General features: G+C 35.4%; 1 protein-coding gene across 2 annotated transcripts in view; it reads left to right on the top strand.

The window, feature by feature from the left end:
• LOC149567576 (elongation factor G, mitochondrial-like) overlaps positions 1 to 20,179 on the top strand; it is a 186,537-nt gene that overhangs the window by 62,833 nt on the left and 103,525 nt on the right. For both annotated transcript variants that reach the window (XM_089820814.1, XM_089820815.1), the window contains exons 9-14: positions 2,691 to 2,729; positions 3,021 to 3,081; positions 3,219 to 3,328; positions 3,468 to 3,542; positions 3,632 to 3,700; positions 3,825 to 3,946. In XM_089820814.1, coding sequence (XP_089676940.1) covers positions 2,691 to 2,729; positions 3,021 to 3,081; positions 3,219 to 3,328; positions 3,468 to 3,542; positions 3,632 to 3,700; positions 3,825 to 3,946 — 476 coding nt within the window. The remainder of the gene's footprint in view (positions 1 to 2,690; positions 2,730 to 3,020; positions 3,082 to 3,218; positions 3,329 to 3,467; positions 3,543 to 3,631; positions 3,701 to 3,824; positions 3,947 to 20,179) is intronic.

Genomic DNA, 20,179 nt, shown 5'->3' with positions numbered 1-20,179 from the left:
AGTCATGTTCTTTCTGCCATTGAATCATTTCTTTTTCAATTTACTGAAAAGCTGCACATGCACATGCCTCTGCTGAAGAATTTTTTTATTTTCTAATAACATAAATGATAAATGTTTTTTCTAGGAGAAGGACGAGTTTCTTTGTGCTCAATTCCAGGAAAAAATCATTTTCCTATATTTTTTTTGGTTACCCATAGACTGATCCATTATCCTCGCCAAATTTTATTATCTTATTCTGAACACTTTCTATCAGAACTTTCTTCATCCATTTCTCTTACCATTTTGAATTTTTCCATAGGAAAACATTTGCTTTCATCATATATGACATCATTCTATTGATTCTTATTTTTCACATGAAGATCTTTTTCATCATTCTTAATGTATTCACAAAGATACACTTCTTTAACCTCATTTTTTTTTAATCTAGAAGCACTTCTTCTTTTCTAGCATTATCTATTGTGTTAACATTTAAAGAGATTTGTCCTTTATCTCTAATCTTTTCATGTTGAAGAGATTTATGTTCACCATTATGCTCCAGGATTTTGCTAGAAATTTTAGCATTGTTATGCTTAGAAGATAAACTTTTACCAAAAGATGTGAGGGAAGTTGTCCGTTTTGTCTGCTCTACATACGCTGGTTTAGGGATTTTTCCTATTATTTCTATCTCATGAAACCAATCTCTTTCTGTTATAGCATTTCTGTTTTCCTTGACTTTTGAACTTATTGATCATTAGACAAGCTTCTTTTCTCAATATGCATTTTTGGAGGATTTACTAATGCTTTTTTGTTATATTCTTAAATTAAATCTTCTTTATGTTTTCTTCTTTAACTTTAGGTTGCAACTTCAAGTTAACTTTTGCTAGGCTTTAAAAGATTTTTTTTATTCTAGCCTTGTTTTCAGTTAATTTATCTTCAATATTTCTTTTAGTGACCTTCCAAGTCTGCCAAATTTCTTCAAATATCTATTTTTCATAACCAAAATCTTTCAGAATTCTTCTATCCACGAATGTTTTATCATTTCTGTAAGATTTTCTACTTGTTACTCTATTCACATTCAATATCTTCCAGATTTCCTTTTTTCACTTATGGAATCCATTCAAGCCATTTTTTCTCTCGACATCTCTTCTTTCTAGTCTTCTTTTAGATCTTATATCTTTTTGAACACAAGCTCTGCTTTCATTCTTAAGATAAGATAAACCAAATCTTGGAATCCTAAAATATCCATTTTCTCCAAATTAGCAATTCTTTGTCATCAAAATTTGTATGTACTTGGCTTGGATCTTGAACTCAAAGAATTTATATTTCTGTATGTTGCCATTCTGAGCAAATATTACTGAGAAAAGTTTTAGATCATACTGAAAATTTTGACTCCAGGTACACTGCTAAAATTTCCTGACTTACGACGGCTAACCATAACAATGCCTCCCTGGCTTCAACAACGGGACATACTTTGGTGGGGATCCTTACACTCAACCTTTCAGTCTTTACACCCTCTTAGCAAATTTGAACAAAATAACTTGCAATACATAGAACACATATTCCAGGCATTCATGCCAATTTACAGTGAAGCATAGAAGACAGAGTCTTCCCTTAATTCAGAGTAAAAACACAACAATAGCTATCTCGTTCCATTAAGTGTGTGTGGAGTGGTTGGGCACATAACTGCTCTAACTATGTGAATTGTCAATGGTGTCAAATGTGCATGCTCTTGCAAAACTGTCATCTAAATGTATCCTCTGCAAAGGACAGCAAGATCTGTATGCCTCAAGAAAAGCTTGAGAGATACTTACTAAGTAGTGTTGATCAGATGAGTTATCTGGGATGCCTTCTTGATGTGGTGGTGTCCACTTGATATTCCATTTTCTAGAAAGAGTGAAAAACTTCATAAGGCAATTTTGAATTTTCTGGGCTGAAAATCTGCTGGAATGGAGAATTATTCAATTGTGATGTGTTTAGGGAGTGATTAGGTATTTGACTGTTGCTTTTTTTAATACATTGCTACAAATATGTTTGGGGGGGTATATAATCAAGACACTAATTTTTAATTTGATAAATGTATGTAAGAAAAAATGCTTTAGATGTTACTGGATATATGGCGAAACTGAACTTTTTTGTATAACAAATGGGACGAACTTTCTCTTAACTATGGAGGGCACAAATCTTAATAAGGGAAGTTCAACACTTACCTCCAATATTATTATCTTGTGTGTTTTCGTATAGTATGCCTTGTGTAAATTTCTTGGTTTTATCTTCTGAAGTTTATTATACACGTCTTTGGTCTTGGGCATGTTTTCAGAACTCAGATACAATTATTGTGAAAGAGCTTTCTTAAATATAAAAATTTGTACTTCTAATAACATGTTAGATTTTGATTTTGATTCAAGTAAGATATAAGAAAAAGGGAAGGCAAATCGCTTGAGATGTTCTGTTCTCTACTTTTTACAGTCTTAGCTAACATGTGTTTGTTCATTCAAATAAGTCATACAATAAGGGTTAAAATGAAGAGTAAGTGCGAACACTATATAGTCCACACAGTTCTTGATTCTGAAATATAAGCAGAGGGAATCTGATAGATATTCTTAGTTTGTTTAGGGTTATGGAGGTTGTTAATATTTTGATACTGTCTTCACAGTTTTTCTCAATAGTTAATTAACTTATCATAAGCTATTAATTGTTTGATTCTTATGCAGGTTCCTCGTCTTGTACGGATGCATTCTGATGATATGGAGGTATGTAGCTATGCAGCTTGCAAATTATTGTTTTTACTTACTTTGATAAGTGTTTGAACTAATAAATAGTGTATGGTTGCAATCTGTTCAGTAGGAAAGATTGACTATAGATTTTGTGGCTTAGGTGAGGTTCATGTTCTGCTAGATTATATTTCAGACCTTTTGTAACATAAAGCTAGGTTGCCCATTAAAATAAACTATCTAAAGCAAATAACTGATGCATTCGACTGTCATGAAAGATTTGATATTATTGATGCATACAGTATAATTTTTTTCTTAATTTATTTGAAGGATATTCCAAAAGCACACGCTGGAGAAATTGTAGCTGTATTTGGAGTGGACTGTGCATCAGGTAGGTCTATTATAGACTACTGAAATGGTTTCAGTAAACTGTAGTATATGGATGGCAGACTAATGTCTTGTCAAATGAGCTTAAAACACTATCACAATATTATATTGCTTCTACTTATACAATGTATGGTGGGATAGGTGACACATTTACTGATGGCTCTGTCAAGTACACAATGACATCCATGAATGTGCCTGAGCCAGTAATGTCTTTGGCAATTGCACCTGCATCGAAGGACATGGGAGGACAAGTAAAAAATCTGTTTTGAAATTTGTTTGTGCATAACTTCCAATGGTTTAGCCTTCTTGAATGTTTATTGTTTAATAAATATATGGAGAATTTTTGGCATCATCGAAACACTAAGATGTTTCTATATGTTATTGTTGTAGTTCTCAAAAGCTTTGAATCGATTTCAAAGAGAAGACCCAACATTTAGAGTTGGCTTAGATCGAGACAGCGGTCAGGTAATGTTGGTTGAATTGGAAACAGCAATGTCCAATGACTTTTGCTTTAACTTTTTTTGATATAATATTTGGTGTGTTTTTTATACCAGACAATTATTTCTGGCATGGGAGAGCTCCATTTGGACATTTATGTGGAACGCATTAAAAGGGAATATAAAGTATTGGGTTTTGCCTTGATCCCAGAAATTTGTTTCTTCTCACTATGCCTTCAACTAAGATTGTTTTAAAAAAAAAAATATTTTTACCTTGCTTGTGCCCATTTTCTCCATTGAGATGATTTAGGTTGAAGCTGTAGTTGGGAAACCTCAAGTCAACTTTCGTGAGACTATCACAGAACGTGCTGAATTTGATTATCTTCATAAGAAACAAAGTGGTGGTCAAGGTCAATATGGAAGGGTTATTGGGTAAGTTTTGTTGCTTTTCATGCCAGAATTTCTGTATTAAAGTTTGACTTTTAATTCAGCTGTGATATATAGTGTTACCAGGAAACATGTAATTTTTTTGTACTTCTCCAGCATAAACTCATCATACCAGTCCATTAAAACAAAATTAAAACCTATGAATAGATGGCTTCATACATAAATATACTGAATGGAGGTTTTTTAATTTTATTTTTAATTAGTATTTTCTCCGGATGACATCCAATTTCTCCTACTTGGACATTTTGGGGCATCTTTTCAATAAGTGTTTATGCTAGCATAAGTTGAAAGAAATATTCAGAATTACAAGTTATATGTAAATAAATAGTACCAGTTTGCTAGGACAGCAATTTGTTTTGCTTGGTTAGGTGTGGCTGGGTTAATCTCTTTAATATGTATATATAATGTAGAAGGAGAGAAGGTATGTGAGTATGTTCTCCAATTCGATTCAGCTGAAGAAGAATTTGCAACTTTTTGAAATTGGAGATGATGTCATACAACATTTTATTTTTTGTGAAATATTCAACTACTGTAGGTAATCTCAAGAATGTTTTGGACGCCCATCATCTATATAGGCCCTATGAAGATGTTATGCAATGGATTTTGCATCTTTCACTTGTGATCCGCAATCGATTGCCTTTAGAAATGTTGCCCTGTTAGGCCTTGTTTCAGTGTCAGATTGAGGGCCCGCTGTTGCAACCTTTATCATCTTATAGGAACAATGGATCCTTCCATGAATCCCTCATGGGCTATAGTGACGCCTCTACAAAATTGTTGTCTCAGATTGTGTGCACCTTTTTCTCCAAATATCTATAATATTACTAACCTTGTTGTGTTTGATTAATTGTTGTAACATTTTTGGCCAATATGGTGATTGTATGAGGTTGAAAGGAAGCCCATTGGTATAAATGTAGTGCACTTTTTGCTCATCTGCGATGTCCCTTGCCTCATTTTGAAATGTACTTTTTGATTGGCATGCATCGCTAACCTTTCTTTTGTGGCATAAGAAAGGGGCTGTCATTTTATTGAGAAGATGATGTTGCAATGAAAAGAATGCATGGATGATTGAATAAGGATCTGGTTTGTGTACTTCAGGGTATGTTTGAGGGCTTATGAATACCCGATAGGCTCTTAGATATTGAGGATTACATTAGATGGCGTGGGATGGAAAAAACACAAACTTTGAAAGAAGAGAAATATTCTAGGTTTCAGTATTTTTATTATACTGTGAAAATCATTGGTTGTGATAGGCAGTGAAACTGAAATTGCCTCTATAGAAAATAGCAAATTCACTACACATGTTTTTTGTGTCCTGTGACATTCCAAGTTTTGTAAAAACCTCAGTACAACTTTTGTGGACCAAATCCTACATATTGGGGGGTTATGATTTGTGTAAGAATCTAGATTTTATACATAATCCCATGTGTGAGGAGTTTGTAATAGGTGATAGGGTATGGAACATTGAGGAATGCATCAAGTGGTATGAGACGTCAAACTGCAAGCTTTGGTAGAAAAGAGAATTTCCAGGGCAGTATGGCTTGGCTCAATCCTTCAATTGTTTTGACTTTTAACATCTTTGTAACACTCAATAAGTGTATCTTAAGTTCCAACTGAGCATGGAGGAGAGAAAATTGGTGATTTAGAGTAAAAGTTTTGCAATTTTTCTATGTTCCTAGTGTCTATTTTGAGCAATATGGCAGGGCTGTGGATTTGGAGACGTTGTAAAGCTCTTAGAGCAAAAATCTGATTTCATGCTTGTTTTGAAGTCTAAGTGGGTTGATTACTCTTAAGTGTAATTGGAGCAATTTTAAGTGAGAAGTACCCACATTAAACATGGAATTTTTATTCCAAAATGGATTCTCTAGGATATGTTGGTGCCATTCTTTTATGGTGTCCATATCTCTTTGGTTCTCTGGGGTTCTCTGGTAAATTCTTTTTAGATCTTGCAAGTTTAATTAGTCTTTTCCTTCTTCTTTGCTATGGTTGTTGTATTAGCCATTATAGAGTATAAGGATAGTTTTATCTATGTTTTCTAAAATGAGCAATACTAGGATAATTGACAAGCAAAAATATAACCCCAGACGGTGTTAGCATAGAAAAACAGAAAGCAACAATAAAAAAATAATAATGTCTGCCTAGGATATGTTAAAATTGAATATCAATTCAGAAAACAACAATGAAAATAATAGGAAGCTTGTGAAAGATTTTGGGAAATTTTTTACCTTGAATGATGAATGTTCTTGATTCTATTTCATCCTTGTAACACTTATTAACAAAGAAACCCAGGGTTGTCTCTCCAGCCCTTTTGACACATCCCTGTTTTGGAGATGTTTTGAGAAGTGGGGGATGGGTCAGTGATGACGCCTATCGATCCCAAAATCTGAAAATTCGTAGGAAACCCTCCAGAAACTTGGGGGACAGCAACGATTCTTAGAGGGGACCCCTGCGCCCCCCCAACTCAGTTGGGAATATTTGTAACGTTCCCTAACCATTCTGGAGGTGGCCAGCTGTCCACCTTTTTCACAATGCATTTTGAAAAAAAAGACTCAAATACTGTAAAGAACAAACTTATTTTTATTTCCTTTTGTTGACCCCCACACGTCAGCAATAGTGCGTAAGTGTTCGATAAATTACATAAATGCTAAACTATATGTTTGTTTCAATTTGTAAGAACTGCTAGCAAGTCTGCAACATTGAACCCTTCACTGGTATGGAGTGTAAACAGCTCTGAATCTCCAAAAACACTCATAAATAGGAACAACTACTCTGGAATTAATTTCAGGAACACCCAAAACCTGGTAGTGCATAAAGAAGTGGTTGTATGTCATAGTAGAAATAGAATACCACCAAATATTTCCCAATTAGAAAGACAGAATGAACTTCTTGCAGACAAGCTCTGGAATGATTAATGTAAAGTCTGTAAACCACTGTGCAAAGCTTAAACTTAACGGCAGGTCTGATATTCAACTGTTTGCATGTCAGAACAGCTACAAAAAACATCAAACACTTTCTCAAAACATTAGAGACCACCTTCCAACATTACCCAGCTACAAAATACACCACAAGCTCCAACAAACAGCAACAAAGGGACCAAGAAATGCAGGGAGTCATTCCCAGGGGATCATGCTAGGTCTATAAGAGGTACAACCTGTAGAAACCACTCATACTCCTTCAAACACACATGCTGTAATATCCAATCCCTTGGTTTTGTAAAAGTGTTATCAAAATTTATGGGGCAACTTTAGAAACAATTGATAAATGGACATCCAAAGATAGTTTGTACCAATGGCGGCTCAAGAAGAACAGTATTATTGCATTAATATATTTAACTTCTAATACAAGTCCTGAAAGAAACTACCAACTGGAATGCGTGATTAAATGAAATAACTCCTAGCTCTCATAAGTTGACATCCTAATATGCTGAGAGGAAAGATGATGGAAGGAACCTGGGATGGATGTGCAGACCCTGATTTCTATAATGAGCATGTGCTGTGGTTGGAGAGCAATCCACACTACCTGCTATCCGCCCAATCTGCCATCTGTGCCTCTTTCAGAATGATACCGCCTTGATTCCTGAGCCGCACACTAGCTCTGATACCACTGTTTTAGCAATGGAGGATGCCACCTGCTGCAGGAACGAATACCTGTACTGCTGGAGGATATAATGCCTGTACTGCTGCAGTGTGAGCAACCTGTTGCCGCCTTGCAGTCCTCCGCAATCACCCTTGCCTCTGCGTTCTGTTCCCACTGCCAACACTGACCCAACTAGTCACTGTTTGTATAACTTTACATGCGGGAGTTCACTATGAGATCGATGCTTGTGCCGGCCTGTTGCTTCTACCTCTCACGTTAACCCTACTGTCGGTTTTGATGCTAAGGACCACGTTTTGGACTGGTCAATAACCAAAGTAGTGCTACGTTCAATGAAATGATTTACCTCTGCAAACTTGACTGTGGAAGGCCTATCCTCCTATCTGCTGTTTGTGTTCAAGTCTGCTGCTGCTGGCCTGTATGTCGTCAATGCCATAGGCTATCTTCAAACCTCTGTCACTTGTATCTGCTGTTGAAACTCCAGCTTCCCATCGATTTCCACTATGCCCATTCGAACTTCAATTTTGGATATGAAATGTGAGCCACTGGGTTTGCGTCCAGCCTCACTAATCTTCTTAAGGGGTTTTGTCCTTAAGAACAGACCAATCACATTCAAGCAACTATTTTTCAAAATAATATGTTAATATATCTCATGGTAATAATCCCAAAGCAGCTGCTTGGTTTTATAACCTCGAAGTGAGGGAAGATGCGAATAACTAAGCAATGTGGGATAAAAGCCTGTTTTGTCTTTTAGTCACTTATTTATGTCATAAAGTGACTTTAAATGATAAAGTACTTTATAAATTGACTTTATAAAATAAAGTGACTTAACCTCTAGGAGTTTCCACTTAAATATCCCCCCAACGAAACCAAATAGATTCTTGTGACTGGCTGGCATCCTCAAAATAAATGCCGTTAGCCTATCCAGACGGAAAGATAGACCAACAAGGTATCATTAGGTGTAGTGTGGAGAAGGGGACTTTACACATGCTTCAGCTGGAAATGAACATCAATGGGAAAGTCTAGTATATTCTTATCAATACCATCAATATTGGTGGTCAAACGAGGGAATGAAGTGAACAAAAATGTTATATGTTAAGGTTCTATAATGTCTATATAGATGCTCTATCCATGTTTACATATGAATATTGAACATACTGTATAAATGCCTATTTTATCCATGCTTTATTATGAATAAGTATATATTTATTTTTGTCCATGTTTTCCTATGAATATTTAAAACTTCCTATATATTTTAGTTTTTCTCTAAATTTTACATAGATGTCCCCTTTGCTGTCCCCAAAAAATTGACAAAAAAAATTGTTGTGGAAACACATTCCCTGTTGTCTTTGTCCTAGAAACTCGAGGTAGTAAAGCTTAATAAACATGTCTTCACAAGTCTTTTACACACCAACTATGACATTTCATAGCTTTTTATTCACTTAAAGTATTGTCTTTAGAGTGGGTACATTGTAACTTGTGGGTATGCATAGGGTACAGATGTACCTTAGGCATACCTGGGTTTCTTGGGCTGCATTTTGGGTGTTTGAAAACTGGGGGGAACCTGTCCTTGGATGTGTTAATCCTAGGAGTAGGTGCAGGGCCTGCTGTACCCTACAGCATAGGCTAATGGTCATGAAGTTTTGGTTTCTTTTTTAACAAATTGATAAGTTGATAATTCCTAATGATTTGGATAGGCTCTTGCATGGTGGGAGAGCTATGGTGGAATAGGAGTGATGAACAACAATTAAAAATAGGATGAAGAATTTTGATGAAAATGAAAGATTGTAGAGATCTCCAAAGCAAAAATTTGTGGTAGGATCCAATGAATGTTAGAAATAGGAAATATGAAAGGAGGGGGTTGCTGAATCATTTTTTCACAAACTTTTGCTCAAAGCTGGATATCTTTAATTACTTTATATAACTTGCATATGAATGTAAACTAATTATGCTGAACAATAAACACAGCCATAAAATAATGAAACTTATAACACCATATTTTGTTAACTAAGGACACCCTGACCTAGAGAAAACCCTAGTGGGGTTGGTACCCACAAAATAATCCACTAATCAAAAGTATCTTGTTAAAGATATTGACCCTGTTAGGAGTCTGTTACATCCGTATAGTCTCCTAGTCCTTGTTAGAAGCCTCAATCTTGTTAGGAGTCGTTATTGCAATTTAAAAATGTATGCGAGATGAGCCCATCGTCCAAACATGCAATATACAATGGAATTCCTCAATACAAAAGATAGATACAAAAACCTCTTTATCGTTGCTGATATCTTCAATATCTGATATAGCCTTTTATTGCTCTTCCCAAAACTTTATCACTATTCAGACTTCTTTGATCATACATCAGAATTCACATCACATACAATAGCTTTCATATCATTGATACCACACAAAACTTCGAATTTCAAAACTGTCCTTTATGCCTTATTTCTTTAGCTGCTGGGCTTTCATACCTTCACACATTTGCCAAAATTTGAAATTGATTCTTGCTAACTTAGGGTTAACATCTAGGATGTCATCCCTAATTAGTTAAGTAATTATTTTGGTAAACAAAACAATTCCTTAACCCAAAATACTTAACTCTTTATCTTTACTCAGTTCTGTCAGTTCAACACTGTCACTGTAAACCAAAAATATCTCTGTCCGTACTGTGCTGCGCTCTTGCACACGTCATCTTGACATACTGGCTTTCCTCTAGGTAAGTGTGCATGTGCCAAAAATGCCTCTGTGAACTGAGCTGACCAAAAAGGTTCCTGTGCTGGCAAATATACTCTTTGACGCTTAGACAATTTTCTAAGTTTACATCTCAAAACTTAATTTTCAAGGTCTGCTGACCTAAACCTGATTATATGTTGCCATAAATGACAATATCATATCTTGTAACCTAGCCAAATTGGCAACAATGAAATGTTAGCAAAGACGACCATTAAAATGGAGGAAAATTCGTTCTTGTTAAGCAATGTCTATTTAAAGGGTTTGGGGGTGCACAGTGGGCCTCACTTGGTGGTTTTTGGTTTATTCTTTTCTGTTGTTAGTCCCTGTCTTATCTGTAAGGCAGGGAACTAATGTTTCCAATGGTGGTCCACAATTAATTTTTATAACCAAAGTCACTATAATGCTAAAGTTAAAAAATGATTTTTAAAAAAAAAAATTTCAATCAACAATTTCTATTTTTTCATTGGCTATTAGCATTTTTCCCAGGGTAAAATTGATTTTTTGAGGTAAAAAATTAGAGAAATAAAACACTAGAATGTTCTTCAATCACTCTCATTGCCCATGGCCATCACCCTCCTCTGCGCCTCCAAAAACTTCGCCAAACCATGGCAGATGCGATAATATCCATACTGCGTTAGATCATACCCGACCAGCAACAAAGAAAGAACTGTTTATGGTTTTCTTTTGCTGCTAGTGATTCTCTCCAGCCTCCCCGAGAAGCCAGTTTCTTTACTGGCTATCATTTCCCTAGCCACTGCCTGGTTTGGAACAGTTAATGTCCCTCCATCTCTTAATCTATGCAAAAAATCACAACCACATTTCTTCCAAATCTCTGAAATGTTGTTGAAAGCACTAGTTACTTATAGAATCTGCAAGCTTAAATCTTCTGTCAGCACAGGAAGCAGGTTCACAGATGCTCAATCTATGACCTATAACTAGTGTTATTTGGGAAAGGATAGGGTCGCTCATGACAAATGCCGGAAGCATAACTTCCCCCATAGCATCTGCAATAAATTATAATCCACCTTATCCTTCCCAGAATCACCATACCCTTTTTTTTTAAATAATGGAAATGGTCCTTGCTGTCCTATCTTGCCACCATGCCAAAATCCCAATGCTGCTTGGGCTGTATAGATAAAATCGCATGTATCAAAAGTCAATCCTGCATACTGCAATTTCCCATATTTGGGAGAGTAAATTTAGATGTGGCCATAGCAGTAAAGAAAAACAATTCCACCATATCGCCACATCTGTATATTCTGACTTTCATGTGATGCTTGCTTAGGGTTTTCTTCCTAACCACATTTAAACCCCACTCCATAGTTTGAATCAAATCTCAAAACAAAAGAAGTTGAGGCCTACTTTTTAGATTAGTGCCTTAGCCTGTTCACACAGCAAGAAACCCCCATAATCAATGCCAAGGAAAAAAATTGGTGCTCAGACAGACAAACAGCTACGTCACAATTATCAAGTACCAATTTTGTCCACTGTCTTCTTCTTTTTAACTTTTCTTACAGACAATAAATGCAGCATTATCTTATCTGTTCAGTTCGTTTTCTCCTAATTTTTTAGTTGAAAAAAATCAAGAAAATCCCAGCAAATTTACTATCGATCTGGCAATTAATGTTTTCGCTGGCCTAAATTCAATAAATTACTATTTTGAAAACTGTCCTGCAATAAAATTAAATACTTATTCTAACTTCATCCTATGTTCTGGATAATTATAATTTTCTGAATTTATTTTGTTCCTCATTTTTCCATTTTTCTTATTAGTCACTCTCAATTTTACTACCAATCTTTTTAATTGTTAAATAAAGGATTATTATTTTTCTTAATTATTTCAAATTAAAATTTCAATCAATAAGTTAAAATATAATAAATAAATTATTTAAAATTATATTTATAAAATATATCTAATAAATATTCAATACAAATTAAGTTTGATAAATATTTATATTCAATTTATAAATATTTATATTTTTAAAAAACATTTAAGGAAAAGTATTATGTTTACACAAATTATGTACATAATTAATTTTCACATTTGAAATTGATGGTTACAATTGCTTTAAAATGACCTAAATGTCTTTTGATTAGAATATTGTAACTTTTAATCAATATTTCTTAGTTTGTAAATAGAATGAAATTTATTTTTTATTGGATAATTGTTAAAAATAAGTTATTTGAAGCCTTCAGTATAGGGAGCATGAGTTTTAATTAGTGCCTCTTTAACTAAGAGGCAATGACTATAAGTTATCTATTCAGCCAAAATTTATTCTCAATCCTCACATTAATAATAGTTTATTAAAAAAAAATATTCTAAGAGCTACACCGAAAGAAGACATGATTGTAACAAATTGTTCCAAAAATTATTTGTAAGAATTTTAAATCAATCCCAAGCTGAGCTCTAATTTATCTTCCACTAAAAGTAATATTTGTGCCATTGGTGGATCATTTGCTCCCACCACCTCTGCTACTGCTATTACAGGTGCTTCTGTCCCCGCATGAACAGCCGACCATGTGGTGCTGCTTATCCCTCCACCACTAGTGGTGCCGACAGCAGTTTGTCGCTCCCTACTATTTATACAGGCAAAAGCTGGCAACAATAATCTGTTAATGCCAGCCCCTAAAATAGATTAGTGCACGTCTGCATTCATGAACTATCTATAATAATCAGGCGAACGAGTGCCCCGCTCTGATCCCATGTGGGTTCTTGCCCTTCCGGGACAGATCCAACTAGAATGACTTGGGGCCACTCCATGCAAATATGTTGTGACAATAATCATTGCTGAACCTCACGACAAAATTACCACGTGCGAACGAGATATTACCATCCAAAGTTTAACCTCCCAAAAAAATTTAATCAACTTTGGCAGGTGAAACATTAAAAAGGAATCCTGAGCTGTCCTCGCTAAACAGGCCAGGGATGTTTTGCACAATTTTTTAGTTTCTTTTAGTTTTATTTCAAATTTCTTATCGAGCACAGTAAGTATAAATGAACTGTTCACCATCCAACATAAAATTTGAATAATAATAAAAGAAAACTTAAAAGAAAAAAGAATCATTTTTTTTATAAAACGGACTATGCACTTTTTTTGTCCATAATTTCGGTAACTATAATAAAGCACCGCTCAAAAAAAGAGGAAAAAAAAGAGCATTTGATGCCTCTTACTCTGTTTTTCAAATTTTGTACGTATCTTATGTATTCTCAAATATAAAATGAAAAAAAATAATATAAGATTAGGCATGACATTAAGTGTTTTTTCTAATTGATAAGTGAATTGAACTATTAAAATCATTATTTAGAAGGTTGTGATTTAATTTAATAGCATATTTAACTATTATAATTGTGGGAAAAAAAATTTAAGCATTGAAAGCTATCAAAAATGTTGCTAGGAAATTATTCCTTTTTAGTATTTTAATAAAATTTCTGATTACAATAACACAACATAACATAAAGAAGATCAAATATTTACCGATGAAGAAAAATTGCCTCCAAATCAAAATAGCCAGATACAGATGCAACATACAAAGAAAATGGTCTTAGATCAAAATAGCAAGATACAAATGCTAGAGACGAAGGAAATTTGCCCTCAAACAGACTAAGCACAAATACTACAGACGAACAAAAATGGTATCCATATCAAAACAGCATACTAAGCATAGAACAACTTCTATTTTCAACAAACACAAATCCATATTCTATTTCCCACAAAGGGCAGGAACTCTAGCTCCTTCAATGCTCTTGTGTTAAATGTTCTTTTTCTTATATAGCAGAGTTGTCCTAATGTCATTGAGATTGTTGAGAGTTTCCTAGATGTACAATTAGGGGGTGTCATCTTTCCGGTGCTTGGGTGGCATCGATGATGTGGAGATGTTCGTGTCTTGCTTTGCTTGGGATGTTCTAGACACACTGCTCAAGGATAGTGACACATTCTCAAGTATCCATAAATAAAGTTGTTAATTATTTACCAACAACAACAATAATAATGCCTACTTTTTGGGGGATAATACATGAACTATTTGGCAATCCATAAATGTGTTTTTACAATTAATTCGTTGGATATGTAATTTCTATGTCCGCGATAGCCATTCCTGTTGTTTTTGTGTGTGTATTAATGGTGTTTGTTATTGTATGTATGTGTATGTTGGTGTGGAAGATTTTGATCTATCTTTTCCTATAGCTGTTTGTCCTTGCACTTCTTTTTGTGATTAGTGGTATCAGAATTTATTAGATTGTTGACTCCAGTCATGTGGATGTTTGGAATCATGAGCAAATCCACAATCAAGTTTAATAATGAAAATTTTACTCAGACCAAGGAAAAAATATGTTCACTATGATCGAAAGAAGGGAAAAATAAAAAATTCCTTTTACAAAAATGGATTCACTCTAGTTCTCATATCTAGAAGTTAACTTGTGTTTCGTTCCACCTTATGGGTACTGCTGTATTTGCTAGATGAAAAAACTTGCTTTTATTCCTTTCTATTGTATTTCAGGCATACCTTGTGCTAATCTTGGATATTGATTTTCTTAGTCTTGGATCTATTGATGGAAAATATATTGTTTGCATTATTAAATTGTAAAATAACTTGTTTGCATTGTTAAATTGGAAAATTTATGGTTCATATTGTTAAATTGGAAAATATTACAATTAGATTGGTAATTGCCACTTGCATGTTTTTTGATTAATGCAAAAATAGGTTTTGAAGGGACCCAAAACCTTTTACAAAGAAATTACATTAGATTTTCATTTAACATTAATAGCGCCCAACAAAAACCAACCCAAAACAATAACCAAACCAACATCAAGCCAAACCAGTGCCCACTCAGCAGACACCCAACCAAAAGGCCTAAGATACTAATGCATGAATGTTTACCTAGATGCTAGTGTGGATGCGTGGAGGTGTTTGGAAGCGCGAGGGAAGTGGGCAGGATGCGTGGAGTTTGTCTGTGGGATTCTTGGGAAAGCATCCACTAAGCATTTGAGATTTTTAGGTGCCAAGTCACTTATGTGACACAATATAACATGTGTTTTTTTGGTTTTTTCAAAATTATATTTTGTCTCCTTTTTGCCCCAAAACCCTAAAACGACCCTAATATAGGCTATTCATTGCTCATTCCTCTCATCTTTTTCATAGTTGGGCTCTCTTCTCATTTGGTTCAAATGAACTTGGAAGTGTTGCAGCAGAAGGATATGATGAGAATGTGGATTTTTTTGAGAATCCTTATGATTCTAATTGATTGAATTTGATTTGTGAATATTGAGCCTCGACTCTTGGTTGATCAACATTGAACCATGAACTATGTTTTGATTTTGTAATTCGAATTGCATTGGAATCTTGAAATTGAGTAATTTACTAATCAGACATTACTGTTATTTCAATTTGAATATGCTAATTACTATGAAATGGGTTATTTTTGTATATTTCTTGCATTTCTTTGCATACTTAAATTATAGAGTATATATATATATATATATATATATATATATATATATATATATATATATATATATATATATATATATATATATATATATATATATATATTTAAAACTATATATATTTATATATGGTTGCACCCAAACACATCCAAAATCCCCCGCAAAAAAATCCACGCATTAGCACCTAGCACCCCCATTAGCATCAAAACCAGCATCAGTAACTTAGCAAAAAACCAACAGAGAACCAAAAACAACAATGGAGCAAAATTAATAACTTGGGTTTTTCAAGGTCGTTGCGACCTCTCATTCCAAATGGCTCATTTTCTGAGCTGCATTCTTAAGCTCTTGAATATCCCGAGGTAAAGAAACATCCTTCTTTTTCATGCTAGCTCTAGCTCTTTTTCTTGGACCTTGAATATCACCAACAACCACCTTATCTTCATGCTTTAGGTTGACATTAACCTTCTCTTGGTGAGAAGACTTCAACTTGGCAACCAGGCCTCTCATATTCTTCGTAGAGACCTTAATGTTGCTTTCCAGCAAATCTATGGCCTTGGACTCTGCTTCCATATAGCTCATCACCAACTTTTACTCATCATAAGTACACTGCACAAAGGAAAGATCAAGATCAAGGGTCGCCTAGGTACCTTTAGAACCACCTCTAGTTTGCAAATCTTCCATTTTGGCAAATAGGGTACAATATTTCAGGTTTAGGCTTTTAAACTCGTGGAAAGCCCATCTCATCACTGTAAACATATACATGGAGCTGGCGTGAACCGTTTGCAACACCCCAAGAGTAACCTCCCTTTTGTCAGCAAAATCATCAATACATAATTCCATGTAAGAAGCAGCCACATTCCTCTTCCCATAAGGAGTGGAATTATCCTCCTCCAGGCAATCCTAAGAATCTGTGAAAACAAATGGTGAGACATGCATGTCATGATATACATAGCTCCCATAGTCCACTAAAATAGGGACCTTCCCCTTACCCTTTTGACCATTGTTCTCTCTTCTAGCTTCAACACTGGGGGTATCATTCATTGTCTCGGCTTTTCTCCCAATTTTGATTTTCTCAGAAGAAGGAATAACTTTACCCTCGCCCTTAGGGCTGCATTTGGTGGCTTCCATAACAACTTTCGTGGCTGCAATCTTTTTCTCATAAGGGTTGGGGGTGATAAATTCTTTGTCGTCTTCTGTCATATTTGTTGGCAATGGGCCAGCGTCCCTCACAGGATTTGCGACATGGCTTAACCACCTCCTGTGGTTCTATAAGACTATTGGTTGTATCGGGCATTAACAAGACAATCTTTTGGTGCAACGACAACCTTGCCCTTTCTAACAATTGGTATCAGAACTTGGTCACAGGTTCGAATCCTGCTGGCCACAGTGAGTGATGCTGGGAGGGGGATTGTTGGCAGTGGGCCAACATCCCTCGCTAGATTCGCGACATTGGCTTAATCACCTCTTATGGTTCTATAAGACTATTGGTTGTAGCGGGCATTAACAGGTCGATCTTTTGGTGCAACGACAACCCTGTCCTTTCTAATAGTATCCATCCCTTCTTCCTCCACTATATTCCTAGCTCTGGCAAGGCCAGCCATTGGTAGCCAACTTTATCTTAATAACCAAAGGGTAGGGGCAGTAAATTCTTCTTCCTTCTCTTCAGTCACCATCCCTTTATCTACCTTATATATCCTAGCTTTAGGAGTGCCCACCTCCTTCTCAGGGGTAGCTTTGGGTTATTTAGCCAGGGTGGGGTTGGTTTTGGAATCCTAGCCCGACATTGCTCAAAGATTAAGACAAAAAGTCCTTCATGAAGAACTAGGTTATTGGGGTTCTTCCTATGCTCCTTAAGGTTATGGCAAAGGAAACAAAGTAGATAATACAAAAAAGAAACATACTCCCTATATTTGAAATGATTCAACAATGCAAAAATGGTACACAGGAACCCTAGGTAATCTATCATCAATTGTAACATATTCTATTATAAGCTTTAACATTTCACGCCACAAAAGCCTAATTTGTTCAGGATCATAGTAAGTGTAAAATTTGATGCCTTTTATGGATAGGCCAATGATGTCCGATATGAACTTATCATCGATCACAAACTCTCTGCCGAACAAGGTAGTAATGCCATTAGCCCATGACTGAGCAAAAATCTTGGTGACTTTTCTAGCAAAGCCATGTAGCTTCTCCAAGCAGGGGGTGATTCCACCTTTCTTGAGCCCATGTCTGACTTTATCAAAGTTCCTCCTTTCCTCACAGGTCATTACTTGAACTCATTTGAGATCTCCTCCCCTTATCTAAATAGCAAAGAATGACACAATCCGAGGCAAATTCTAAGTATTGAAAATGGGAATACAGGCCAGGTAAAAAAACCCCAAAATCGCCACACAATGTGAGGCATAAATCTTCATAATGGTACATAGCCTTGTAGGACAAAATCCACCCTTCACACTGATTCCAAATCAGCTATGTGTCACTTTCATTATTAATAGTTATAATTCAAGCTTTTCCATTTATCTGTGTAATGTCCCCATTGGTTGCCAGTATCAGTATTTCAGAGATTAGCCTAATATTGGATCCTCGTAGGCTAATGAGGATGGTTAGAGAGTCTTTTGAGGATTTTTAATCTCCAACATTCAGCGATTTATGGATTTGGCCTTCATTCGATGTCATTCGGACTCCATTTGCTATACGTACTATGTATGGTAAGTCAGGAGTAATGGAGATGGACCCTTTCTATTTCTAGAAAGTGTATTTGGTCACATGGGGAACTATGAGGAGATATTCCTATTTCTGACGACATGGCAGTCAGACAAGTATTTCAAGAGATATTAAAGTTTAAGTGACTTAAGTGATTTATTTAAATACTTTAATGTTATTATAAAGTTATAAAGTCACTTTATGACAAAATGACTTAAGTGACTAAAAGACAAAAGTCTTTTGTCCCACATTGCTAAGCTGTTCGTACTTCTCCTCATTTCGAAGTTATAAAGGAAAGCATTTGCATTGGGATGAGGGCAACGAATGAATATAAACTAATTCTTCAAATCCTAATGGTAGCTTAATTTGTGACTGGATTCCTTCTAAGGATGAAATCCCTTTTAGAAGGTTGGCGAAGCTAGACACACACCTAGTTATCACACATCAAAGTGCAGTATTTAGTTTGAATTTGAGATCGGAAGTGCATGAAAGAAGTGGGAGATAAACAGAAGGCTGGTTGGCTTAATACACAGCACACCAGCAGTGATCCAGGTTCGGCATCAAGCAGATAAGTTATTCACATTATCCAAGGTAAAACTTAACACTTGAAATAGCCGCCTTGACTTCCAGTTCAAATACATATGTCTGTATTGCTATATCGTGAAGTATAGTTCTGGAAAAGAACAGCATAAAAGATTATCAGTCGGATAGAGTCATCAGTGGGAGTCACGTCTGAACTCAGCTTGGGATGCAGTATATCAGAACCGGCACACATTTACAGTGTAATATCTGCAAGCAACCGTCGTCCAGTTAACAGGTCGGGTGTTATTACTGGTGGAGAAGAGACCCTGCACGTCCCTAGTCTTCTGCAGCAACTATAGGTGACGGAAGTTTGTAAGAAGTTTTGAGGCAACTGGAACTGATAACAGTGGCAGCTGATAACTGATTCATTGCATTAAATGAATGATGGTGGATATTGGTTTTCAAATACATCTTAGTCGGCTTTCCACAAGGCGCCTCATCTTGAAATCAGGTCTGTACCCCACAAACTTACTCTGTAACTTCACCTGTAGTATGTGATCTTCCTATTATATGCAGTGACAAATCATATTATGCATAAGAACATTTAATGCTGGAGTCTACTGTCATTAAATATTGATGTACTGTTCTTGTTTGGTGATAAGTTTTCATTTATTATCATAATTAGTTCGCAGCTAAATGTGGTTAAATAACAGGATAATAGTACCGTGAGAGAGTGCTTGATAAACTGGTTTATTGACAATTGTTTGACATAATTCCTGTAAGTTTTAAATTCACTGTTCCTTATCAATTCTGACAAAAGAACAATAAGTAGTATCATTCTCTGAGATGATCAGAGTACTTACAGGTTCGCAGTAATATATGTTATTTCCCACTGGATTTAAGTTAGTCACCAGCAACATCAGAATGTCAAAATCAGGACTATGTGCCAAGTGTTTGACAAAATCCCTGTTGGTCCCAAAACAAAATTTAATTCCAATTCCATCAGAGTTTGTTACAGAGGTACCAGAGATTATTGAAGGTAAACAATTACAGTGAGTCATTTAAGCTACATCAGTTTAGTGCATGCCAACAGTTTGGTAAATTACCTGGGAAAAAAATCACATATATTTTCTAAATATCCAAGGAGGAAAATTACAGTGGTAATATAACTTTGTGATAATTCTATATTCAGCTTCATGGCCCAGTTTAATTTGAAAGTATTGGCAT

This window comes from Cupressus sempervirens, chromosome 3, assembly GCF_028749045.1.
Source record: "Cupressus sempervirens isolate cs-2001-9-10 chromosome 3, ASM2874904v1, whole genome shotgun sequence".
In the NCBI taxonomy this organism is placed as follows: Eukaryota; Viridiplantae; Streptophyta; class Pinopsida; order Cupressales; family Cupressaceae; genus Cupressus; species Cupressus sempervirens.
This window is presented reverse-complemented; position numbering and strand designations above follow the sequence as displayed.